Below are 26,337 nucleotides of genomic sequence, written 5' to 3' on the forward strand. Positions count from 1 at the left end.
ACTTTTTTTTTATCATCCAAAATATAATTAGCTTGCCTTAGGTAAGTTAATCACGTAGCACACAAAAATATAATCCTAGCCTTAGATATTGAAGATTGACAAAAAAAAAAAAAAAAAAACTCAAAATACCTTTTATTTCGAGAGAATGCAAATTCTTGTAGTAAATGAATGTGACTAATGGAATAATCACTCGTACCCCCAATATCCCCTCTATTGTGGAAGGATTTTAAAATCTTCAATAAATTCGGGATTCTCCTCTAGTAATTTTGTTGGACATCAAAAATAATTGACAAATTGACATGAGCTGAATTTTACAGTTTGAGTAGGAAATTATTGATTGAATCGTGTTTGTACCCAAAATTGATTTGCTTATGATTTATACTAAATTTTTAGCTAATTAAGCATTCAATGAGATGTGAAAAACTAATGTTGAATTATTTCACGCTCAACAAGTATATCTTCTTATCTTGTCTTTAGCTTGTTTGTGTACTCAAAATACATAGAGTTCTTGATTTTCACGTCTAATTTCATAAAGTTTTTGAGTATACTTTCTTAAAATAGTAATCAGTCGTAATCAAGTGGTATTATAAAATTTTTTGGTTTTTGTTCATTATCGATCAAATTAGATCAATCTAAAAATAATCTGGTATTAAAACCCATCAAAATGTAGTATGCATTACTCCTTTCCTCCTACTATATATTTTGTTCTTAGTATTTTGTTGTCACTCAACCTGGTTCATACGTCTCTACTTTAGTAGTGGCCAAAATTTGGGCACCACATACCATTGCCCTAACTTGTGACAATTCTTGAATGCTGCTGCAATCAGAATACTGACAAGCACAAAAAAACAGGCACAAAAAAAAGGAAAAGACCAAAAATCAAATCACAACTGGCAACTGGGCAATTATGATTATCAAATGACAACCACCAAGCAACGAAAAAAGAGGAAAATAACGAAAGGTGAAAAGGGACAGCCAGAGATGATCAAGAATGAGCAGAGTTTTTGATGGACATTAATCTCACATCAAAATTCAAAATTCCGGTTTAGATTTCCATTAAATTGTAAAACACTGTTAGAATTTGGATAGATAACTAGAAATTACCTCCGATAGCAACAATTAATACGGTGTTTGGATGGCAATATAAAATGTCTGGCCCAAGACATTCATATTCTGATACCACACCACTCTTAAAACAACATCATCACGACGACGACCATCACCACCACCACCGCTTCTCTTCTCATCCTGCCGCCATCGAAATGACCACACCTCCTCCGCCTCGCCGCTCAGTCTACCTTGGCGTCGATGTTGGCACCGGGAGTGCTCGCGCAGGTACCTCTCTCTCCACTATTTTTCTGTCTTTTCCCAATGACGTGAGTTTTCTTGGTCTTTTTGTGTATACAGTAGTTAAAATTGGCGGTCTTGGTTTTATCTTCTGTTGGCTTTATTGGAAATCGGTTTTGGTAGGTTTTTATTTTTTTCACTGTTTTTTCCGTGGCATATTTTACTCTTTATCTGCTCAGACATAAGCGTACTTAGAAGGATAGTGCCAGCATTGGTGATGGGTCAGCATGCCAAGGAGTCATTTAGCAAATGAATATGTAGCTGGTTTAGGTGGTGTAACACTTGTATCATAGCTATATGTGCAAACCTTTAAGGATGGAAATAAAGACCTAGTGTTGCATGGACTAAAACTACATGATTTTCTTTAAAGATTAAGATGGACCTTCTTGTAAGCCGAAATGATTCAGCTTTCAGTGGGTATGGTGAAGAAAATGTCAGGAATGATTTCTGAGAAGCTAAGATTATCCCATTGTTCAAACTGGGGTTCAAACTATAGATGCTACAAGCTCCAAATTTGTTCTTTGAAGCCAAGTTTTCATGTTAGTGATCTTTACTTGAGTTTTGGAAGAAATTCTTCATCTTGAAGTTCAAGCCGTCATGCGAAGTAACTACCTTATTTTCTGTCTATGAAAATGAATGCGCATTCTACCTGTTGCTATTTCTGATCTATTAATTCACTTGCAGGACTCTTCGACGGGGATGGCAAACTTTTGGGTTCTGCCAGTAGCCCAATTCAGATTTGGAAAGAAGGTGACTGCATCGAGGTAATTTTGAAAGCGATGATTATTAATCTGGAGAATAGTATGCAGATGCTTGAACATTGCATATAATCATATGACTTCTCCTCATAACTATTCCATGTTAGAATAAGTGAAAAGTGTAAGGAAACAAATGTAGTATACATTTTACTTTTACTTTTCCTCTCTCTCTTCTGTCTCTATCTCTCTTGTTTTGGAAGTCTGATGTTTGAATATTCTATTTTGAAAGCGAAGATTGTGAATCTGGAGATTATATATGCTTGGATATTCTATATAATCATATAACTTCTCCTGATTACCTATTCCTTTTTGGGGGTGATTACATGTTAGAATAGGTCAAACATGTAAGGAAACAAACTTACAAAACGTTTTCCCTTTCCTTTCCCCTCTCTCTCTTACACACACACACACACTTTGTAAGTCTGATGCTTGCTTTATCTTATGATCAACAAGCAAAGCAGCAAACTGATTTAAAATTTGTTTTTAGATCATTGATCGACCTCTGACATGCCTAATATAACTTTTGGCATCCAGCAATCTTCAACTGATATTTGGCTTGCCGTCTGCACTGCTGTAAAAGCAGCATGCTCCCTTGCAAATGTTGCCGGGGAAGAAGTAACAAGTTTGGGATTTGCTGCCACTTGTTCCCTTGGTATAACCTAACTCAGTTCTCAGTAAGGAAATTGTTCAAGTGCTTTCATTACCTCTTATCTGTATTGATGCCTAGAAATAAGTTGAGTGAAGTGATTTTGAAGTGCAGTTGCTGTGGATTCTGATGGTGAGCCGGTATCAGTTTCTTGGAGTGGTGATACTAGGAGGAATATCATAGTTTGGATGGACCATAGAGCAGTAAAGCAAGCTGAACGGATAAATTCCTCCAACTCACCTGTTTTGCAGTATTGTGGTGGAGCTGTATTTCCAGAAATGGAACCACCAAAGGTATCTAGGAAACTCAAAATAATGTTCAGTTTCGTTTGCTGGTAGGTTATGCTGCTTAGATCAGATCTTCACTAAATAGCATATTTCAGAGCCTGCCTGTGTCTTTTGCTTGACATGTCCTCTGTTTTGAACATAGTACTTTACACCTTGAACCATGTCTGTCAATGGAGAAAGATATTTGTAAGTGTTAGAAGTCTAAAATCTTGTCCAAACATATGTGGTGGTTTCTTGGATTACTGTGTCAATCTAATATGGCATAAACAATTGTTGCAGCTTTTGTGGGTGAAAGATAATCTGAAAGAATCTTGGTCAATGGCATTTCGTTGGATGGACCTTAGTGATTGGTTGTCTTATAAGTAAGCCTTTATGCATTTGGTTTACACAGTTTGAGTTTCATATCCTATGGGCTCTCATGAGTTATCCTCAATTCTTGTAGAGCAACAGGAGATGACACTAGGAGCTTGTGCTCTACTGTTTGCAAATGGACCTATCTGGGTCATGCACACATGCATCAAGCCTCTGAAGAAGACTCTCGGGACATGGAAGCTTGTGGATGGGATGATCAATTCTGGGAGGAGATTGGTTTAGGTGATCTTGTTGATGGCCATCATGCCAAGATAGGTATGCTTGTAAGTTTCTTCGAACTTTTACTAACGCTTGATGATGTTGTTTTTGGTTTGCCTCTGTATTCACTCTGAAAATGGATGAAATGGCTTTCCCTCTCTGAAAATGGTTTAAGGCTTCTGGTTAGATTAGTGAATGAGCTTGCAGTGAATTTTATGAAATGTACGACCTATAGTTAATTTTTCAGATTATAAAACAAGAGAATTTCATCTTATTTTCATGGTTGAATTCCAGACTGTCTATTTGTACTTGTGTATATACATCTGGTAGCTTTTAGCTTTATAATCTCTGCAGAATTTGAGAATCTATGTGCTCGTTTGTGAAAAAGAATTTCATGAGCTCGTTTCTCATGAACAAACTCAGCCATTAGACTCTTCTTGTTGATGAGTTAATTTTCTAGACCATGGGACCAATATTGCTGGTACACTTAGTTGTTAAATCTAAAATTTCAAATGTAGTTGACTGGCCATGAGAGTGCACGGTTTTCAAAGTTAAATTTGCACAATGCTTCTTATAATTATTGAAAGTTTTATCATCCAGGCTTATTTTAAGTTCCACATTAGATCATCTTGAAAAGGGAGAAAAGATGATTAGTGAAAATCCTACCAAGAAAAATAGCCAAAAAGTAAAAGAAGAAGAAGAAGAAGAGATAAAGAGTTATTTATGGACTAAATCTTGTAGAGTGGTGTGGAAAAAGTTTCTTGCTTATCCCTCCTACAATTCTTTAAATACAGAAACTCATTGAGTAGTTTGAGTGTAAAGCATGTGAGTTCTAGAAGCTCCAGATGATCATTTGCTTCTCTACAAGTTACGCTTGTTATGTACTTTAATCAGTTTGTTTGTTACTTCGAATCAGCAGTATTGGGCTTTTGCATTGTTATTGAGCAAGATAGAAATTTTGTGCTTATTTGAAGATACAAATATAAAATATCCATTTGAAGCTGATCTGAATATTCTGTCTCCTGGAAGACTTCTGTTAGTTCAATATGGAGTTTTCTACTATTGTCAGTTCTCTGTAGTATAGTCACTTGCATAGGCAATTGTCAGTATAAAGTTTTCTACTATTGTCAGTTCTCCTCGAAGCCTTCTGTTTGTTCAATATGGAGTTTTCTACTATTGTATCTGTGTTCTTAAAGGTAATCTTTCCTATAGCATGAGCTCTGGAAATTATTTTGGTACACCTCCTTTGATACCCACAAACATGGATATTAAAGTTTCTTTCGTTGTTTCCTAAGTGTGATCTTTGAAAACTTACATACTTTCTTTCTATGCAAAATTTTTGTGTCTTACTTTCATCCTTTTCTCTTGCATTCTGTCATCTAAGTTGAAATAAAATTTTGAACTATATGATCAACTGGGATTCAGTCATTGCATCGAAGAGACATGATGTTGCTTTCAACTTCTTGGTTGCCTTATGAGATGAGTGTCTTTGTGCACAGGACGGAGTGTAGCTTTCCCTGGTCATGCTCTGGGTTGTGGTTTAACACCAGATTCTGCAAAGGCAAGATCTCATTCAGAGGAATTTGTATCGTTTAAAGTGCCTTCCCCTTGAGGTCTATCAATTTTGGTCAAACAATGCAAGTTTACTTTCCAAGGGGTGCACATGTTGCTGAATAATTGTGCTCAGTTAGTGTTTCCGTGTCTGTGCTAAGCTGCCGTATCTGTTTACAGGAATTGGGCCTTCTGGCTGGGACACCTGTGGGTACTTCAATGATAGATGCCCATGCTGGTGGTGTTGGTGTGATGGAAAGCAAGGCTGGTTCAGATCCTGAATCAAAAGGTTCTTGTTACTTGTGGATAAAAGATGGGATTGGATATTTTGATTTGACTTCAATTTATTTTTCATTGTTAGTGACTCATTTTTGTGCTTGTAGAGACTGATGTGGAAGCTATATGTCGTCGCATGGTGTTAGTATGTGGAACATCCACTTGCCATATGGCAGTGTCACATACAAAACTGTTCATTCCAGGAGTCTGGGGACCATTTTGGTCTGGTATGGTAATGGTCCATGTTTTATTCTAATGGCTTATAAGTTCATGTCTTCACTTTTGTATTTTCAAGGCCTGATGACAAGAGGCGCATGTTAATTGTCATCTGGGTTGCCAATGTACACAATAACTGGACTAGTTAAACTGTTGGCTCATCCTCTTGGTGCCATTTTTTTACCTTTTCCTTAAACCCTTTCTTCATTAAACTAAGCCACTAAGACAGCTACTGCGCCAGCATTCTACTGGATGGTGGTTTAGGAACTCAATGCTCCTGGAGGCTGTCTGTCTTAATGAAGTTTGTCAAACCTGATATTTTAGTTGCTAAGAAGAAATAGGGACCTTTTTTTGCTTGAAATATTGAACCTCTTGTTAAATGCAGTTTCGACTGCTTCACTAAATAAGACTGATCTGTTCGTGGTGTTTGGATCCTTTATTCCCTAATAAGTTCTATATGGAGGAAGACAATTGAGCCTCTGAGCTCTCATTTTGTGCTACCATTTTGTGTTTTGAGCAACAGTGAATGGCCTATATCTGATGATTTTATTTGTTTTGCATCACTCTATTTTAGTGAGCTAGTGTTTCTTTTCTCTTTTTTTTTTTCTTTTTAAATATCTGAAGGTATGGTGCCTGAGTATTGGCTCACTGAGGGCGGCCAGAGTGCCACAGGGGCATTATTGGATTATGTAATTGAAAATCATGTTGCCTCACCCCACCTTGTAAAATCTGCCGCTTCACGAAGTAAGTAATTTTTTGTTTGTTGCATTATTTTATTGTACAATTTTATTTCTTTACAAGTCTGTCCTGGTATGCAATGAAGTTGGATGTTGTCTTAATTCATTATAACTTCTAGGAATCTCAATTTTCGAGCTGTTGAATGAGATACTGGAGACAATGAGGCATGAGCTGGGTTCTCCATTTCTTGCTGCTTTGACTAATGATACACATGTTCTTCCCGACTTTCATGGTAACAGGTGATTTTCAAAGATGAGTAATGCCTTTCACATACAGTATGTTGGGCAATTTTGAGAAAATATCTACTAACACTTTGGTATAGATCTCCCATTGCAGACCCTAAATCGAAAGGAATGCTGTGTGGCTTAACTCTTGACACTAGTGAAAAACAACTAGCTCTTCTATACCTTGCCACAGTACAAGCTATTGCATATGGCACACGTCACATTGTAGAGCACTGCAATGCCCATGGACACAAAGTAAGAGTGCCATGTTATTGTTGATATTGCAATAAATTCTTGTCCTATCTATGTGGAGTCCAAAATTCACTCGAAATATGATGTTGCTACCTGATAATAACACATTAAAATCAATATAATTATTTATGTATATTAACCATTCTGAACAAGAAGGAAGTTGTAAGAACTAATTTAATATATCCCCTCATTGAACTTCAGCTTTTTACTTTCCAGTAAGGTCCATCCCTGTTGTCATCTGATTCTAGCAAAAGTTTCTGCCTTTGTGGGTGATTATTTTTATCCATCTTTAAATTCAAAATTTGAAAAATTTGAGCACTTATTTTAGACTCTGATTTATATGGGAGGAACTCCCAGATACATATCTAGAATGTGCAGAATAAGAAGACTTCTTTGTTGTGCATATTCTTGGGATATTTCATGTGAACTTGTGCGAATCCACCGTGATCATGACCAAGAATTCTTATCAGCTTTCAATTTAATGAAATTGATTGCATTTGCCAAGACCTTACTGTGAAGCTTTCTGCTATGTTTTAATTTCAATTATATACTGTAAACCCAAAGGTGTTTTGTAAACTGGGTTATGAAGAGCAGCCCATGAACTAGGATGCTGTTTACTAAAGATCATGTGTACTCCTTTTTTGGCGAGAAGCCAGGGGATGTTACATCATACCATGCTTAAGTTGTCCTATTTAGCATTATTTTAAGAATTGGTACTGATTGATTGTCAGGATTTATTTTTGTCTGGAGTCTATTGTAACAGAAGAATTGGACTGTGCAATTGACTGAGTTAAAAATATGTCTGTGTATATTCCCGCTGTTGATGTACTATAATTATTTTATTTTTCTGGACTTTTGACTGTAGTGTATTATACTAGAGCTATTTTTCTCCAATGGGGTACCTGTTGTCCAGTCTCGCATTTCATGAGTTTTTGCTGTTAAATTATCATATTTAGATAGTGAAAGGAAATGCAATACAGGTTTGTGCCTGTTGGGGGTTTTTTGTTTTAAGAGGGGGGGGGGGGGAGATAGAGAGAGTTTACCACTTCAGTTGCTCCATTTTCATGGTAATAGTATAAGTTGTGGTAAATTAAGTTGAATCCATGTTGACCCTGTACATAGATCAATAAAGTTGCGCTCCCTATGCTATTTGCTCGACAGTAGTTCATTCCGAGTCATTTACATGATTTTGCTCCCAGGTTGATACATTGCTCGCTTGTGGAGGACTTGCAAAGAACCCGCTTTATATCCAAGAACATGCAGATATAATCGGTCTCTCTCTCTCCCCCTCCCCCCCCATTTCTGTGTTGTTTTCTTTTTCTCTGTGCACTGGTTATCTGTGTGCATTACTTACTTATCCTCCTATCCAAAAATGTCCAGTTTTATGGGTAAAGATGTTTAGTCAACCCGCAGCATTCAAAGTATGTGGAATCGTAACATATTTAAGTAAACTTCATGAAATTTTATCAGGTTATCCTATAATTTTACCACGGGAAAATGAATCAGTGCTTTTGGGAGCTGCAATTCTGGGGGCTGTTGCCTCGAAGAAATACACTACAATCCGACACGCGATGAAGGCATTGAATGCAGCTGGTCAGGTATATGAACCTTGTTAACATCTGTTTGGTGATAAATTCTTGCTTGGAGGGGGAGGGGAACCAGCTGTAGTTTATTTATTTTGGGAAGGTATGATAAACCAATGTGATGGCGAGTTGCATGTTACGAGACGTATGACATGGGATGCTACAGTAAAATAGTTTGGAAGATTCTTCAACTCCTGGAATTTTCCAAAGTAAAATAGGAGTTTTCAAGTTTTGACAGAATGAACAACTAAAGCATCTGATGCATGAGATTTGCGCGTTTATGTATGTCTACTTTACTGTAAATTAACCCCAGCAACTGATTGGGTTTGGATTAGCAAGTACCTTACATATATGTCCATTTATTGCAACTGTACTGGAATGTGTAAACTTCATGAAATGTTTATGTTATAATCTTATTTTAACAATGTTTATCCTCGAAAAGGAACAGATGAAAAATCTCATTGAAGATTTAGACCGGTCATGCAAATTTAGGTTGCTTGACTTGAGCAAGAATTTGATGAGTGAATAATATTCAAACTGAAAGTTAATACTTTATCAAGCTTTTATCCGGTCTACCATTTCTATCTTCAGTTGCGTCTAGTTTACTAGGTGAGGCAAACTTGAGGTTTAAAATTATGGTGATTATGTTGGTCTGGAGGTAAGTTAGATTGGTTTAGTTTGAAATGCATTTATTTTTTCAGTGTGGGTGCTTAGAGTTTGCCATAACACAATCTGGGTCCGTTAAGTTGAATGAACAATTATACAGAACAAAGTACGAAAGCTAAACTGATATAAATTTCTAGCAGCTGAAAAATGACTACCACTCGGGAGACTCAAATGTGCCAGATTGATTATAATCTGTCAACCCTTGAATTTCTTTTCTTAAATCCTTTGTTCTTTCATTTATTTTCGCTTTTTGTTTCTATTTTTTGGTCCAAATTGCATGCTTCTATGCTGGCAGGTTGTCTACCCTTCCCAAGATCCTAAGGTGAAGAATTACCATAATGCTAAATATCATATCTTCCGTGGACTTTATGAGCAACAACTGGAGCATCGTTCAATCATGGCTAAAGCTTTAGCATAGGAGGCATTTTCGTCGCAGCTACAAAAAGTCCAAGCAACATGTTATAGAGAAGCAAATCAGGTAGATGAAGGCAACTTCGATTTATAAATGGTACTTTCTATTTGTAAACCGTAGTGGAGTGATATGCCTCAATATATCTCTCAGCCTTTTGGATGGCATGAAATTTAAGAAAGCTATACTGTTACAGGTCTTTTGGATGCTTATTGCGTTTACTTTTGCTAAATTCACTTCTTATAATTTGAAGAATGAAAGTAATTCCTAAGTTGGTTGAACCAAAATTTATTTTTACTACAAAATCGGACTCTAATGAAATACTATTAAAAAAAGGAGGAAAAAAAAAAGAACAGGAGTCAATCTCATGGAAGCTGAATTACCCAAACCACCCATTGTCGTCCTCCAATCCTTTGCTTTACTACTTCATTGTTGTCTCCAACCCACCGTCTCTGGAGCACCATTATGCAAGTGTAAAATGAATGGAAAAGAGGATATATGGGTCAAACCTCTCAATCTGGACGGTATATGGGCTTCAGAAAGAGAGTGATCTTAGGGACGGAATTATCTGCTTAAACTAGGAATGAGGTAGCATGCTAGCTGGATTCTGCATGCACGTATAAGACTTTGCAGGCTTCTTTTACGAAGTATGTGCACGTTTGTTGTTAATTTTGATTTCTCTATTGTCCAAAAGCCATGAGATCTTAATCAGCTCTGTGGTGCAAGGCGCCAGAGATGGTCCGTAGTTCAATTAAAATTCGATCAATTTCACATGGGAGGAAATATTCCTGAACTGGGAAAGCTGCCAAATTTGCAAGTTCTGGGATCTGACCATATTAAGTTTGTGGTGAGATTGATAGTAGCGTTTCTGGGCATGCATGAAGTAATACTTTAACAGACAATGTGCTTGAAGGGGGCAATATAGATTGTGCGGTATTCCTGCAAAATTTGGTCTCATTCAAAGAATTGATATAATGTGTTGGTGGCACTTAAATGTTTGATCATGGTTTGGGTGAGCCTGTGATTCATTGTAATTTAAAGCTGGCCAAAATCCTCAGAATGAAGCAACTGTACTAGGTCGATCTTGATCTTAGACCATATGCATTGGGAACTGATTGATCACAATAATCATATAGGATACAGAGGACAAGCTGTGCTTCTTTCTTGCTTTTGGAATAGCTTGTACGTTGTACAAAATCTTTGTAGTAAACGATGAGAAAACTGAGAGCAGTCGAGCAAAAACAAATTTCTTTTCATTCCAAATTTATTTTGCATTCTGCGAGGATGTCATCTCCAGAAGAGTTGTGACTTGTGAGAGGAACGGTCAAGATTTGAGGAAGCTGTTCAATTTATCATATAAAGAGTCCGAGTCAATACATAGTTCTGATTGATAACCAGCTGGAAAGCCACCCTTTTCCTTGGGTCGCTTACAGCTGCTAGGACATGGCCGTTCTCTTGAACAATAAATTGATATATTGATCCCCCGCCAAGGCTCGTTAGGTTATGGCCCTTCTTTTCTGGAAGTTCGAAGTGGTCTTCAATTACGTACCGTGGTCCAGTTTCCATATTGCAGTATGTTAGGGTGCAACTGCATGAGCATGACCAGATCATATTGTTATCATCCTTCTTGCTGCTGCTACGAGCCTATGACCACAACTGTTATTGCTGCTACTTGCATGAAAGTATGAAAATTGTGTATATAGTAGTATGGAAGTGCATGATAACCTGATGATAATATCTTGGAGCCATGACTGCTGAGAGTGGATCCATCCTATTGGCAAAATGACTCAGAAACACCTCCGTGGTTCCAGGAATTATCTTTGCTCCAACTAGTGCTTTCAACTGCTCATCCTAGTTAGTGTGCAGTGACAAGTAGATCAAATGAGTTTGACTGTTGAACTTCAGCTGAATTACTAGAAAATATTCGACAATTACAAGCAAAGAGGAAGGAAGCAGTACCTTGAGGACAATGGTGGGAGTCTTGGATGACAATGGCCGTTTAAAGGGACAGATGAAGTTAGGAGGAGCAGGTGGTGCATCATCTCCGGTGACATTTTCGGGGATGGAGAAGTCGACCATCTCATTGTTGAGGACAATTCCTCGTACTCGGGGAGAGATGCAGTGCCCCAAAATATGAATTTATGGCAGTTATCATGGAAACTGCATTTCTTTCACTATCTACGATTGACAAGTGACTGGTTCCATGGTCAAGCATCAGTTTCCACTCGTAAATATCAGCAACTCCATAAGAAATATAAGAGGAAGGATATCAGCGCAGAGGTTCCGATTTTGAAGATAAAAAGTCAGGCGAGAATGCTACTGAGAATTTGGGAATTATTGACTTGATAAATTATTCTTAGTAGATAAGTCCTCTTCAAGATATTAGCAAACCTAACGAGCAATTGGTTTCTTTGAGGTCCCTATTCCTTGAGAAGCCAAAATCATGTTTTTCGTTAGGTTAGTTACCTGCCACCATAATAATTTGAGTCGAAAGTCATGTTATCATATATGGTTTTCTTTAGCTCAGCTGCAAATTCAGGAGATTGCATATCTGATAGTTCTTTCTTCACATCAACAAAATCAGGATCCCCAAGATTCATTCTCACAGCAAATGCATGTTTTAGAGATTCGATTTCTCGATGAATCTGAAAGTGATGAGGAAATATTTGAAGTATCTTCATATTGAATAGGATATTCAGAATCTGCCAGCAGACAAGCAAAAGCACCTTTTTCCTTTATCCACATTTCATGTTCATGCTAGAAGGACAGTGTGACTAATGAAACTTACAAGAATCATAGCGGTACCACCGGAAGACGGAGGTGGCATACCAAGTATTTTGAGGCCCTTTAACTTCATTAACCAAAGGTTCTCTAAGTTCGACTTGATATTGCTTCAGGTCATTCATTTTCAGGATTCCTCCAGCCCCCATTATGTCTGTAACAAGATCAACTGCAATTAATCCATTGTAAAACGCAGCCACACCATATTCTGAGATTTGTTTTGACGTTCTAGACAGATTCTCATTTCGACAGATTTGGCCTGCTTCCAATAGCCTCCCTGCAAATATTTTGCTCAGTCCTTCATCAGCTGAAATTCCTGATTCCTTGCTTTCCATCTGCATGGGAGATATTTTGATAGTTCGAATCCCTCTCGAGCAAGTCCCTCTACTGGCTTCACCAGCCTCTTCCAGGGAAGCCTTCCGTATCTTTGCCAAGCATTGTAAAGGCCTGCAAGCTCCCCTGGAACTGCAATAGACAGTACACCTGCTTTCCCATTAGGATTTTGTGCATACATACCCTAATGCAAATATGGTCTACTATTGCAAATATGTGTACCTCAGAAGCTAATCCTGGTGCAGTTTCTCTCGCGTCGAATGCTTTTACCTCGCCATCATGCGATCTTACACGCATAAATGCACCTCCACCTATTCCACCGGAAGCAGGGTTTACAACACAAAAGCAAAGAGCAGCAGCTACTGAAGCATCAACAGCATGGCCTCCTTCAAGCAGAATACGCCTCCCAGTTTTGGAACATCGTCCACCATCCATTGCAACAGCACCATGATGTAGTCTAATGATCTCTCGCCTAGATTCGATGGAAGTAATAGTACAAGCACCAATTGTTGGTATCGTGAATAGCAAAAGAAAGAGAAACGCAATAACTGGCCTTGATGATACAACTGGAGCTGAAACAAATTGAGATGATCTTGTTAGTTTGTTTGGCAGTCAAATCAGTTCAACTCAGATCAATTGATCAAACCCTATCCTAACGTTCCATGATCATCAGGATGGACTTTTTGTTTCCAAACCTTTTGTGACATCCCTAGACAGGAAATAAACTGCGACAGCGCGGTATATATCTAAGTTATCTACTTCAGTAAACATCAGGTAATCAAAATTAAGCATCATTTTGAAAAGAAAAATCAAGGCATTCCAAGCTTTTCCGATGACATATGCAGAATCAAGTTTGTAAGTATAGTATACTACAAACATCGGACTTGAAAGGCTAAAAAGGATGTATGCCAGTTGTATGCAGTACTAGAACAATTAACAAAGTGAAGAAACTCAAAACACTTGAAAATTTCAACGATAAAATCACTATTTGCATGGCTTATCCCAATGATCCGTATGATACATGTGTCTTGATGCAATAAATGAAAAATAAGGCAATAAAAGGAAAGAAATATGGAAACCAAGTACCATATCACTTCTCATCACAAAACGAATAGTAAGACGGTAAAAAAAGAAAGAAATATGAAAACAGGATATCCTGTTACTACATGACATTCTCGTCCTTTTCTCTTTTGTGTTCTACTTCTTTGTTCTACTTCTGTCTAATGCAAGAAACTTGCCATTTATAACAGAAATTAGTCCATGTGACAATTTTTGAACGATCTTAATATATCAATATCGCAGCCTTTTTGTCCCTGGTCAATTGTAATCGAAATCCTTGAGGTGGCAAAATCCAGTTGTAATGTAGCAGGTCAAAAGGCTCATTATATTAGTTAAAGCTGCAGGAAACCTTTGGGCATTAAAATATGTAAAAAAAAAAAAGAAATTTGGTGATTTGTCATTACAGATCTCAAGATGTCAAGTTCTTCATTGCTTGACTTCGAAAATGGGGGTACCGCGAAATATTTGGGGCAGTGCCCTGTTCATAAGATGAGTAGACACCACTTAAAAAGGCTGCAGATAGTTCAATAAACATGCCATGATTATACTCCTAGGGAGTGCCTGGTTCTAATTTTTTTTCTGTTTCATGTACAGTGTGTCAATTGTTGTATTCCATAGAAAAACCCAACGTCAATCTCTCTACTTCTGGTCATTATAACGTCTGGAGCTTCCTCCACAAGAATCAGCAGGAGCCAGGAGTATTGCTACCATCTTTGTACACAGGGTTGAAATCAACAGAACTAAAACTAGTAGAAAGTGCTATATAATCAACTGAATAAAATGTCCAAGAGGTGCCAAATATTTTTATCCTCTTCTGGGGTCTTTGATACTCCTAGTCTACTAATAATGGCGAGAGCATCACTTTCCAGGATAATACATACGGGACATGAATACCTCCTACACAACCAATACCCTTCTAAAATATAGCACAAATTTCAGCGTGCTCAGAGCTAATCAATCCCCTTAGGTAATACTATATATGATTATTAAAGTGGGATGAATTTTGTCCCCCTCTCAACTTGACCACACTTTCAATTTCCAAATACGAAGTAAAAATAGAACTAATCACCTTTTGAAACTCGCAAGTAAGAATATTTAATTTGGTCCTAACACAGCACCTTTTGATAATGCATGCATGCAAAATTACAGATACCACTGGACATTAGTTGTGATCTGTTCTTGGTAATTAATTGTCGTTTTGGCCCTCCACTCTTCTATTGCCCATGCAAAGAAAAGCATTGAACTTCTCCCGATCGATGTCTCACAACACACACACACACACACACACACACAAATAGGTGCTGGTTACCTGCTATTTTTGCCCAGCGTCACCATATATCATCTTAAACTTATGGTTACATCATTCTTTGATTTCAGCCATTAGATCCTCCTCACATTGTTGTTTTTTTTTTTCCCAAAAAACAAAAAGAAAAACTGCAGTGTGATCAGGTAGTATATTGTATTGATCAAATGACGATAAATTAATTTCATCTCTATTTACGTGCACGGATGCATGATGCACATAATTAAGGAGTTCCATACGAAGCATATAATTAAGGAGTTCCATTAGTTTCTTTCTTATCGTTATAGCTTGGCATATTCAAGCTATTCCATTGATAGGGATAGAAGATACAACAACAGACAACTTGACAGCTGAGCCTATTAACTGTTCTTCTTGACAGAAAAATGATAGTGCATGAACATGAAAAAATAGTAATATAAAATACATGTTGGATTTTTGTGAATGAAAAGAAACTTAGAACTTAATGCGTAAGACGATTGTGTGAATTCACAGAATTCATGGACTTGCTTCTCCTTAATTAGGGCGTGTTTGGCACCCCATAGAATTGGAATTGAGACCCCAATCATAATTCTTGTGTTTGGATGTGACATTTTTCATAGAATTAGCATTGAATTCTAATGCTAAATATCGACAACGCGCAATATCAAAATATTTCGGTATCGCTGTGGTTTCCATCATAGTCGAAGAAAGAATGGAGTTTCAGTTGGAGTTTCTTGGACTTAATAGTACAAATCATGACAAAGAAATTTACTCATGCAAACTGTATCCACATGGACATGATTAACAATTTGGTACTGGACAAAATGCATAATATCTGCAGAAAAGAAAGATAGTTAATGAAAAGACGTTAAAAAAAAAAAAAAGTGGTCCAGAAAACGAAGGGGGATATTATACTTCATTTTCATGGGGGCATAAAAATGTACATTTAGGTAAAAGCAACCTCAGCCTAGTGTTCACCTTTTATTTAACATAATAAAAATCATTTCTAAGTTTTGACAGACATATCAATGAATGTTACAAAAAGCATCTCTCAATATCTTGCATGAACCCATCATATATTACTCCCTTTTCGAGCAAAATCATCTCTTATGATCAGGAGTTCACAAAAGCTCATATATGGTCTTATGTGGAAAATCATTTCTTATTAAGAGGAAGTTCAAGTGATGTATTTTTCCTTTCTTTTTTTTTTAGCAGGTAAAAAAAAAAAAAAAAGAGGAAAAGGTAAGGAAATTAAACGATCCCGCAATTTTGGCAAAACTGAAGAATGACCAATAAAATTTCATAAATCACAATATATTGGTATTGCCATATGCTGTAAATTCTGGCACTTTTGCTTTTTTCCTCGGAACCAGACAAACAGTGCAAGCACTTTGGATTTTTTTTTGTTTTGCATTTACATTTCTTCAGAAACTTCTTTTCTTTGCGAATAAAGATGGGACAGTAGCTAGGGTATTGCCTCCATATTCACCCGATACCACAGAAGATTTCAGGACTTCAATTGTATGATAGCTATTTAGTATTGTAAACTGATTAAATAGACAATAAAATTGGGATTAATATCCAAATCACAATTTACGAACTTTTATCGAATCAAATTCCATATGAATATGAACTTGAAAGTTTATTAAGTTTTAGATTTCATTTATCTATGCTTGAATCGCATACCAAACCAAGAGCATCTATATATTTACCCCAAAAAGGATCTATGACTTTTGAAATTGTTAACATCAATTGCATGATATAATAAACAATGTAGACACTGAACTAAAACAATGTAAACACTAAGACAACGATACGTAAAATTATACAACTTTTGTCACTTACAGGGGCTCTGTTTGGATTAACTGTTTTTGGAGGTGTTTTTGAAAAATTTTATTGTAGCAGAGTTTTCAGAGTATATTTTGGGATATTTTTAGAAAATATTTTGGAATATTTAAGAGTAGTAGAGTTTTTAAAATATATTTTAAAATAATTTTTAAACATTAAAAAAAATTAGATTACATTTTAGAGTACTTTTTAAAATTTTTTATAGTATTTGAGAAAGTAGTTTTAGAAAAACTGAAGGAATATGCAATTTTAATCCAAATTATCCAATTTTAAATCAATCCATCTGCTGCCATAAATTACGCAACGGATCTTCTGTCCCACACTCTGTGTCATTCTCTGTCCCATTTTTTATTATATTGCTATTTCTCCTTCATAAATATCATGTTTTAGTTCTTTTTTGTTTCATTAAGATCCAATAACTATTAATTCAGTAATACACAAAATTTAAAAAACTCAAAAAATCAAAATGCATAAAAAATGAGATCTTTTATGCATTTTCTGCTGTATTTTTTAATTTTTTATTATATATTACTTTTTTGAAGCTATTGTATTTATTTAAATTGTCCTTTATGATCAATGCTGTGTGTGGGCTGCTGAGCCAGGGTCTGGATCCGGATCCCTGTCAATGGGTCAATTCGATCGGTGTTCCAATCCCGTCCTTTATTATGGCGAGCTGGTGACTCGAACATTTCGGTCTTCCCACGCTCTTTTTGGGCGAGTTGGAAACGAATATGCCCGAGTGGAGATAAATAGATTCCAAAATTTGGAGAACTCATCTGCTGCCACGTGTCCTCCTTACCTGGCAACCTCGGCATCGCCACAGCCCAACCGAAAGCATCTTCCATCAATACCCTTGCCTTGCCACTGCCCTCCCACCTCGTCATCCCCGGTCCCCCTCCTCCCCTCAAATGGCGCTCGTCTCTTCTGGAACATGAAATCTCACACACCCCAGAATCACACGCAGACAAACTCCAGATATGCTCTTGCACCTTTTTGCATGCACAATTGTTTCTTTTCTTTTTAATCTTTTTTCCTTGAATTAAATCGGTGAGGAGCTTGGTGGAAGTTTGTAGAAGAGGCAAACTGATTCAGCAAAGGGTTTTCTCAATTGGGTTTTTTTATTCCTTCTTGGGTGAATTCAAGGCTTTGTTGGCTTCAGAATTATCAGAATCACCAATTTTAGGTACTGTTTGATTGTCGCATTTTTGTTTGCGTGTCATTTCGTTTTTTTTTTTTAATTGAAGATTTTGATTGGTTTTCTGTTTAAGTTTCAATCTTTGATTGATCAATAGGGATTCCCTGGATGAATTTTGGATTAATTGGGGTAAGTACTTTTCAAATGGTTTAATCTGTTGGGAATAGTTTAGAATTTTATGTTGGAAAAGGTGTGATTTTTGTCCTCTTTTTGTGGGTTTGATGAAAGTTGTGGGAGTGGTGTTGGGGTGCGTTTATAGGGTCAATGGGAGTGACGCAATTAGTTTTTGAGCTTTAGGAACAAGACAAATTCATGTGTAATAAAGGGACTGTGGTTTTGAGTGAATCAGAATTGGAATCTGAGTGTCCCATTAATCAAGAACAGCAGCAGCATCAAGCTGTGTACTTGATGGACAGCCCGACTGTGGCTTCTGGTTCTGCCCCAAACTTGAATGATGAGAACCCGCGTATTAAGTTCTTGTGTAGCTTTGGAGGTAGCATATTGCCTAGGCCTCATGATGGGAAGCTTAGGTATGTGGGTGGGGAGACGAGAATTGTGAGCGTTCCACGTGATATTACATATGAGGAGCTTATGGCAAAAATGAGGGAGCTTTTCGAGGGGGCTATGATTTTGAAGTATCAGCAACCGGATGAAGATCTTGATGCTCTTGTCTCTGTTGTGAATGATGATGATGTGACCAATATGATGGAGGAGTATGATAAGTTGGGTGCTGGTGATGGGTTCACTAGGCTGCGGATTTTTTTGTTTTCACACTCTGATCAAGATGGAACTATGCATTTCATCGACGGGGATGAGAGGGACCATGAGAAGAGGTATGTGGATGCTTTAAACAGCCTTAATGAATCCCCCGAATATAGAAGGAATCATCTTATGGACAACCAGTTTGTTGGTCCATTAGATGATGCCCATGTTGTTGCGGAGCAGTTTTTAAGCCAACTGAATCTTGAAGGTGTGGTCCAAAACCAGCGGAACACTGAGATGCCTATGCCACAAATGAATCTTCGACAACTGACAATACCTACTTTAGTTTCAGGACAGCCTCAGCAAACAGCTAGTCAGCGTTACAATGAGATGGATGCTCCATGGAGTCCTGCTTACTACTCCCCTAGGCAACATGGGCACCAGGACCCAAGACAGGTGGCAGAATTTCCAACTTCACCTTCGTCGGGACGCTACCGGGCCCAGTATAATGAGTTCTCGGACAAGAGTTTTGATAGGATGCCTGACGTTCAAATGAACCATCAATCCCTGTATGAACACCAGCCTCAATATTCAGAGAATTTAGCCTTGTACACCAGTGACAAGGCTGGTTTCCCTGGTAACATACTTCATGGTGCAAATGTCTTTGAAGGAAACAGTGTTTGTGAACATTGTCGAGTTCCTTTCCAGAGAAATCAAGTTTATAATGATGCTCCTTGGAAGCCTGGGGAACATCAACATTTAGAGCCACCTGGGAATGGGTTTCATCAAGCCACTAACCCATGTGCTGAGTGCCCTCCAAATAGGGAAATTCTCATGTTGAACACAGATCCAAACATGCATCATATATACTATCCTAGGGACCAGGATCCTCGACAACTCTATAGTGAAAGTCAGAGTCATGATAGAGGATGGCTTTTGCCACATCAGTCGAATACCAGGCCTGAGGAACCAAGACCACATGTTTCTGTTGCTGGAAGGTTGAGTGATCACTACATTGTTGATAACAACGTGAGTATCTCGCATGGGCATGTAAATGTGTCTGATTCTCTATACATTCCATCACATTTTGTCCATCCAGATGACGCTCGCTATATCCGATCTGGTCCAGAGATGAGCCAAATCTTTCATGACTCAACTGTTGCAACAGGATCTCATATACATGGTCAACCCTCAGATGAAAGAGGAGTTCGGTATGCGAATCCACCTTATGCTTATGCTCCTGATAGTCATTACCCTGTTACAGGACATACACCTGCGCATGCTTTATGGAGAAACATTCATGGCCCAATGCATGGGGGTCTTTCTTATGAAGGATCCAGTTCCCCTCAGTTGCCTGGTGGTTTGGTCAGTCCTGGATATATTAGAGTGGAAGGCAGTCCTAGTTTGCGAGCTGGGTTAGAGAACCAGAATCCTTGGGTAGACTCCTCTCAGAAAGTAGTGGGTAATGATGGGTCTCTACTACCCGACTATCCTAATGGCCACGCACTAAAATTGGTGCCCACTACTTACAATCAGGAGAGCCAGCTTCTATATAACACAGAACCTGTCAGATCTAACATTGATGTGCTAAATATTGCTACTCCAACAGATCCTTTTATGAGATCTGATTCAGCACCAGCAGTAAATGACAAGCTGTTTTCATCAGCCACTTCTAGAGGAGAACCAAGAATTGAGACTGATGTTTTGAGACCAGTTTGGGTGGATAATACTGTTGAAGGAGGGCATAAAGAAGCAATTCATCTGGAGAAGGCTGAAGATATAGGTGTTTTATCCCATCCTAAGGGAAGTAAAGACTCTGATAATGTCCAATTTCCTGAATCCATCACTTCTGGTCCGATGGTGCATGGTGCAAGAAGCAATGGCACTACAAAACCTGAAGAAAAGGATACTTGCTTCCCTCTTGAAAGGGAACAGTCTGATGACCGTTTAAGCTGCTTACCTGAATTGATTGCATCTGCAAAAAAGGCCACCTTAGATAGTATTGAAGAGGTGAAAGCTAAAGTTCAAGATATTACTGATCCGCGTGTTGAGCATGATGCAGCAGTAAAAGAAGAACATCAAAATGAGGCAGATGCATTGGTGAGTCATTTGCATGCTTTGCCTTACATTGTCTCTGGTTTCAAGCAAAGCAAATAAATTTCCCTATTTTTGGTAGGATGCTCAAGGTGACTTGGAGGTAGATTCTGACAATGAAAATTCAAATAGTCCCAAGATTGAGCTAACTAAAGCTGAGGAAGAAGCTATCAATCGTGGATTGCAGGTAGACAAATAAAACATTTGTGTTTTATAAATTACTGATCTATTGTCCTTCAGTTATTTGGGACACTTTTTTTTCCCCAACATAAGAAGATAAAATCTTCTTTGTTTAATAAAACAATTGAGAGTTCCCATCAACCACCATATTCTTTTTGAGAAAGAATTGATAGCTGAAAATGTAATTGCATCCTAACCCTATCTCTATGAATGGAGTTTTGAGAAGAATTCATTTATTTACTTTAGTATGACCATTTATGCCATGTGATTTTCCACATAGACAATAAAAAATGAAGATCTGGAGGAGATCCGTGAATTAGGCTCGGGCACATATGGTGCTGTTTTCCATGGGAAATGGAAAGGATCTGATGTAGCAATAAAGAGGATAAAGGCCAGCTGCTTTGCTGGAAGGCCATCTGAAAGAGAACGTTTGGTATGTTTTCTTTTACATTTTGTTTATTAATTTCTTTTCTTTTCTTTTTTTTCCCTAGATGGAAAAACTCTCCTGGATGACCCAGTATTCCCTTTTAACATCATTACTTTCCTAAGAAATGTGTTGTTTCTTTTTGTCATTTTTGTTAGTGGGTCTGTGTAGATACTAAAGATTTCTTTTTCTTTTTTTTTTCATGCAACGCTACAGAAAAATTTTAATTTTGATAATTTCATATGGTAGCATGTCTCGTGAGTTTCTTTGCAATCAGCTATTACGTGCGGTGCAATGGCTAGAGTGGGTAAAAACTATTTAACCCTGAATATTATCTCAGATAGAGGAGAAATTTCATCTTTTTGTTTCATTTTACTAATTTCCTACTACTTGGTAGTTTTCAATCTTTCTTCTAGTTCTTCTGCAGTCGTCATTTTAATACTAGCATTTGCATAGACTACTGTGATTAGGTAGTACGTTGCTTGTCTAGAGCTATTTCATTGATTATCTTGGGGCTTCTGTCAGCTGAAGCATGTGGTGGTTTTGATATGGGTTTCGATACGGTTGGTTATCTGAAAGGGTTGGCTTGCTCTTCCAGTTTCTCAAGTCTTGCAAATTTACCTAAAATTTTGTGAATGCTTGAGCAATGTAAATTTTTTTTTATTCGTCAAAGTACAAATGTGACAAGGATTATTTCCTTCCTTTCTGTTGTAAACCTATCTTAATTTTGGTAGGCATGGATTGTAAACCTATCAATTTCAATGATTGATATTGTCAAAGTGATTCATGTGCATGTCAGGCACTAACATGAAAGGTAGGTCATAGTAAGTGTATTTTTCTTTCACAGTTGTGGACATTAGCATCTCACATGCTATATTGATGCATAGCTGATGTATTTTAATTGTATTGAATATTCTTCCATTTTTACTTTTTATTTCCTTAATTTCTTTAAGGTTTTCTTGTGCTTTGTAAATGAAAGTCTGTTGCTTTTGTTTAATTTTTTTCTGGTGAAATATGGGAGCTAGCAAATTATATTTAGTTTTGCATCCTTGAGAATAGCTGAAATGATAGATTCACATCATGTTTTAAAAGTGTAAGCACTGTAATATAAGGAGTGAACTTGAAATTGAAGGATGAATGGGAACAAGGATTTGTTTTCTAGTGGCTTCTCTGCTTTTGGAGGAGAGATGATATTTCAAGAATCTTGGTCTGGGTACTTAATTAGTTGAAAAATTCAAATCTTTAGAACTGACATGCATAGGTATGTAAATTCACAACCACAGCATTGTAGTCAAACATTTTGCTATAATCCTAATTTTTCTTCTTGTACTGGCTATTTTCTTAACAATGAGATTCTAAGTTTTCCATTGTGTTTTTTACCTGAATAATGTGGTTAGCAGTTTGAAATCATGGCCCATTAATATATGTATATTCTTGCAATGAAGGCCATCTGTTAACCACCATCAACAGCTAGTATATTGGGTAGTACTCCATTTTTCCCTCCAGTGCTGTTCTATAGGTCCACCATTGACTTGGGTCATGATGCTTGTCTCCATTATGGCAAAACTAACAAGCGTTCTTTGAACTGTGGCAGCATGATTTTACATATTCCTTTTGCACTATGAAGTGCTGGGTAGATGAAATTTTTGAAGTTTGACAAATTAGCTTCTTTTAGGAAATGCCAGTTATTATCATGTTTTGAGCGACAGAATTTGTAGTTTCCCTTCCTTCCTTTAGTGTTTCTCCACCACAAGCCCCTGTATGCTTTCCCACATTATTTATATCCATGAGTACTGCTGTCGCAAAAGGTTAATCACTTTGGGTCACAATTTTCGTTTGGATTGCTTAGAATTTTATGTGTCAGTTGATTACTGTTAATATTGAGTCACCTGAAGAAATCCTGACTGGCTGTGTTTCATGGCATTTAGGAGTGGTTTGTTCTTGGTTGACAATTTCATTTGAAGAGATGCTCTAGTTCTCATGAGTTTAACAATACTAGTAACCTAAGGAAGTAGTGAATTCACTAGCACTTTAGGCTCTTTTAACTCCAATCTCCCCACATTTCAAAATAAAAATTAACAAATTGTGGAGAGTTATCTTGGATGACATAATTATACTTTTCGCTCTACTTTTTTCTTTTTTTTTTTTCCTTTTACTAGCTAGAGAAAGGTCTAGTTATTACTGTCTCTCTGCTAGTGCTGACAACATTGGCATATGTGCTGTCTTGTGAGGTTTCTGTGACTGCCTATAAGCAGGTCATGTTGCTATATTTTTTGTTACAATAGGTTTTAAGTAGGTTTTGGCTGGAACATTAAAGAGTCAAATCGAGCTGCACACTTAACCTGCGATTTAAAACATGCAGTGTCCAAGACTCTTAGAATTCCTAGTCTTCTATTAACTGCTATTTGTAAGTTATGTGTAGTGTGGCCTTTTGTCCTTCTCATAGTTGTAGTAGGTTCAGTATGAGTAGTTTACTTCTGAGTCAGGTCTGATCTGTTGATTTGTTCTGTTTATCTAGATTTCAGATTTCTGGAAAGAGGCTCTGATATTAAGCTCACTACACCATCCAAATGTTGTTTCTTTCTATGGTGTCGTCCGTGATGGCCCCGGTGGATCCTTGGCCACTGTGACAGAGTTCATGGTCAATGGATCTCTAAAACAGTTCCTACAGAAAAAAGACAGGTATGTTTAACATTTTGTTGCTTGTCTTTGCTATTTACTATCTAGAATTTGCTTTTGCATGGAAAAGTTACATTGTTGTTTCATGGAGGAAATCTAAATTAATTATTGATTTGATGGTTCTCTTGTTCATGTTCAACAGAACAATTGACCGTCGGAAGAGACTTATGATTGCTATGGATACTGCATTTGGCATGGAATATCTTCATGGAAAAAATATTGTGCATTTTGATCTAAAATGTGAAAATCTGTTGGTCAATATGAGAGATCCACATCGACCAGTGTGCAAGGTATGTTGAATATGCTTAATCTGACAATCCATCTATCTTTGATTCAACTATCTACAGGGCTGAGTTTTGTAATTTGATTAGCTGTACAAACTATTGCTGTTTTACAGTAGGAATCCTGTTGAATAATCTGATAATATATGTCTTGCATTTTATTTGGCTCTTTTGGTCATTTATGGCTGATTTTTCTTGTAGATTGGTGATCTTGGCTTATCAAAAGTAAAACAACATACTCTGGTATCGGGAGGGGTTCGTGGGACATTGCCGTGGATGGCACCTGAGCTCCTTAGTGGTAAAAGCAATATGGTATCTGAAAAGGTAACATTTGTCCAACGTAATTGATGAAATATATGGCCACCATAATCATTTTTTTTCTTTTTTTGTTCTTTTTTTCCCGGTTCCTTTTAGTATAATTAACTTTCTTTTCTGCTCTGCAGATTGATGTCTATTCATTTGGTGTTGTTATGTGGGAGCTGCTAACTGGTGACGAGCCATATAAAGAAATGCATTGTGCTTCCATAATTGGTATCTGCTATATTCTGACATGGCCTTCTTTTTATCTTTTGTATATAAACTATGTTCTTCTAGGTTTCTAGGGGTTTTGTGTATCATATGATCAAAGTTTAGAAAAGAAATGCTTTACCCTGTAGCAGTTGTTTTGGGTCTTTAATATACCTATCTGGCCACAATGTGCAAAGATACTTTAATGCCTTCGACCTTATCTGGCTACACCCTTCAAAGTTCCTCTCTTTTCATTATTTATCCATAATTTGTGCAGGTGGGATTGTAAACAACACGTTGCGTCCACAAATACCAACTTGGTGCGATCCTGAATGGAAATCATTGATGGAAAGTTCCTGGGCGGCTGATCCAGCAGAGAGGCCATCATTCTCAGAAATATCCCAGAAGTTGAGAAGCATGGCAGCAGCAATGAATCTGAAATGATAATGAATATATTGCAGCAACCATTTGCTTGTTTTGTACGATTTTGTTCATTTTTGAGAGGAACAGTAAGTTGATATGAAGCAGGCAAACATCTGCAACTCTCATCCTTGCCGCTCCCTAACTCTTATTAATCTAGTAATGCAGTATTATTAGCTTGCTTCTCCATCACCTTTATTTTGTCAACACATCTTCATGAAGTAAAACAGTATGCTCTCTGGTCTTGCTATTGCTAGGATATACTTCAACAAAGCCTGAGGAGAGACGTAATTGCATGATCAGACTGTAAGTGCTCACAAAAGACATTTTTTTTGAATGTATTCTAACCCTGTATGTCAAATGCTTTTTTTTTTTTTGGTTGATCGTAATTTGCTTGCTTACACTTTGATGTGCAGGTTGTCAAACATAGTGGTGTTAAGATGGCAAGGCTGTTCTTCCAATATGGAAGCCTTTTTTATCTCCGTCTTGAGGTTGAATTGTCTTGCTACTGTACATAGTTTTAGTTGCTATACATAGGGAACTACTCCTCTGCTCCAAAGATTTAGTTCCAAAACTTCCAGCTATGTTTACACTCTTGTTTTTGACAATATAATTTACCCAAATTTCCAATTAGGAATTGCATTGCACCATCAATGTGGAAAGTATACAACGTAATTGATCAACTTTTCCACTCTCTCTCTCTCTCTCAACTTTGTTCAAGAATGTTTCTAATGATGCAAAACTGGCCAGAATCACCCCAGTGGGTTTGTTATGTTGGAAATCTCTGTGTCTTTTATTTTTTTTCTTTCTTTTTTGTGGTAAGTAGAAAATCTGTTTCAAGTATGAAACGACTGAGACAGAACAAAAACTGCCTGTACTTTTCATTAGACCCACCCTTTTACCAACTTGATTAGATGATTGTGTGTGTTTTCGTGTGTGTTTGTGTGTGCCGTTGAAATATCAGGTTTGACCTGATTGTCTTCCCCTGCATGAAACGGCGTTGATAGCTGGGTGGACTTTTGAGGCTTG

General features: G+C 37.3%; 2 protein-coding genes and 1 pseudogene across 4 annotated transcripts; 2 read left to right on the forward strand and 1 right to left on the reverse strand.

Moving 5' to 3' along the window:
- The first annotated feature begins 978 nt into the window (after positions 1–978).
- On the forward strand, positions 979–9,729 carry LOC113776340 (FGGY carbohydrate kinase domain-containing protein). 2 transcript variants are annotated; one of them, XM_027321473.1, is made up of 15 exons: positions 979–1,335; positions 2,032–2,111; positions 2,640–2,757; positions 2,866–3,044; positions 3,318–3,400; positions 3,481–3,665; positions 5,108–5,169; positions 5,340–5,448; positions 5,543–5,662; positions 6,276–6,395; positions 6,508–6,628; positions 6,712–6,868; positions 8,065–8,137; positions 8,336–8,463; positions 9,410–9,729. In XM_027321473.1, exons 1-15 carry the CDS (start codon positions 1,149–1,151, stop codon positions 9,530–9,532), a joined length of 1,845 nt encoding a protein of 614 aa, XP_027177274.1. In that variant the 5' UTR covers positions 979–1,148; the 3' UTR covers positions 9,533–9,729. The 2 variants fall into 2 exon arrangements, with proteins under 2 accessions (XP_027177274.1, XP_027177275.1); XM_027321474.1 differs by lacking the exons at positions 979–1,335; positions 2,032–2,111 and having other exon boundaries at positions 2,699–2,779.
- Positions 9,730–10,867: 1,138 nt separating this feature from the next.
- On the reverse strand, positions 10,868–17,710 carry LOC113773591 (annotated as a pseudogene).
- Positions 17,628–25,991, forward strand: LOC113773380. Of its 2 annotated transcripts, XM_027318013.1 has the most exons (11): positions 17,628–18,009; positions 18,119–20,823; positions 20,900–21,004; positions 21,278–21,430; positions 23,940–24,103; positions 24,243–24,390; positions 24,583–24,705; positions 24,825–24,912; positions 25,166–25,397; positions 25,566–25,614; positions 25,725–25,991. In XM_027318013.1, the coding sequence occupies exons 2-9, from the start codon at positions 18,334–18,336 to the stop codon at positions 25,330–25,332; spliced, it is 3,438 nt and encodes a 1,145-aa protein (XP_027173814.1). In that variant the 5' UTR covers positions 17,628–18,009; positions 18,119–18,333; the 3' UTR covers positions 25,333–25,397; positions 25,566–25,614; positions 25,725–25,991. The 2 variants fall into 2 exon arrangements, with proteins under 2 accessions (XP_027173814.1, XP_027173813.1); XM_027318012.1 differs by having other exon boundaries at positions 25,166–25,614.
- The last annotated feature ends 346 nt before the right edge of the window (positions 25,992–26,337 follow it).

The sequence above is a fragment of the Coffea eugenioides genome, chromosome 6 (assembly GCF_003713205.1).
Source record: "Coffea eugenioides isolate CCC68of chromosome 6, Ceug_1.0, whole genome shotgun sequence".
In the NCBI taxonomy this organism is placed as follows: Eukaryota; Viridiplantae; Streptophyta; class Magnoliopsida; order Gentianales; family Rubiaceae; genus Coffea; species Coffea eugenioides.

Coding starts and splice junctions, on each gene's coding strand:
- LOC113776340 (XM_027321473.1), top strand. CDS start 1,149: ATGTCTGGCCCAAGACATTCATATTCTGATACCACACCACTCTTAAAA. Junction 3,666..5,107: donor TGGCCATCATGCCAAGATAG/GTATGCTTGTAA, acceptor CTTTGTGCACAG/GACGGAGTGTAGCTTTCCCT. Junction 8,464..9,409: donor CATTGAATGCAGCTGGTCAG/GTATATGAACCT, acceptor CTATGCTGGCAG/GTTGTCTACCCTTCCCAAGA.
- LOC113773380 (XM_027318012.1), top strand. CDS start 18,334: ATGTGTAATAAAGGGACTGTGGTTTTGAGTGAATCAGAATTGGAATCT. Junction 21,005..21,277: donor CTATCAATCGTGGATTGCAG/GTAGACAAATAA, acceptor TTTTCCACATAG/ACAATAAAAAATGAAGATCT. Junction 24,706..24,824: donor GCAATATGGTATCTGAAAAG/GTAACATTTGTC, acceptor TCTGCTCTGCAG/ATTGATGTCTATTCATTTGG.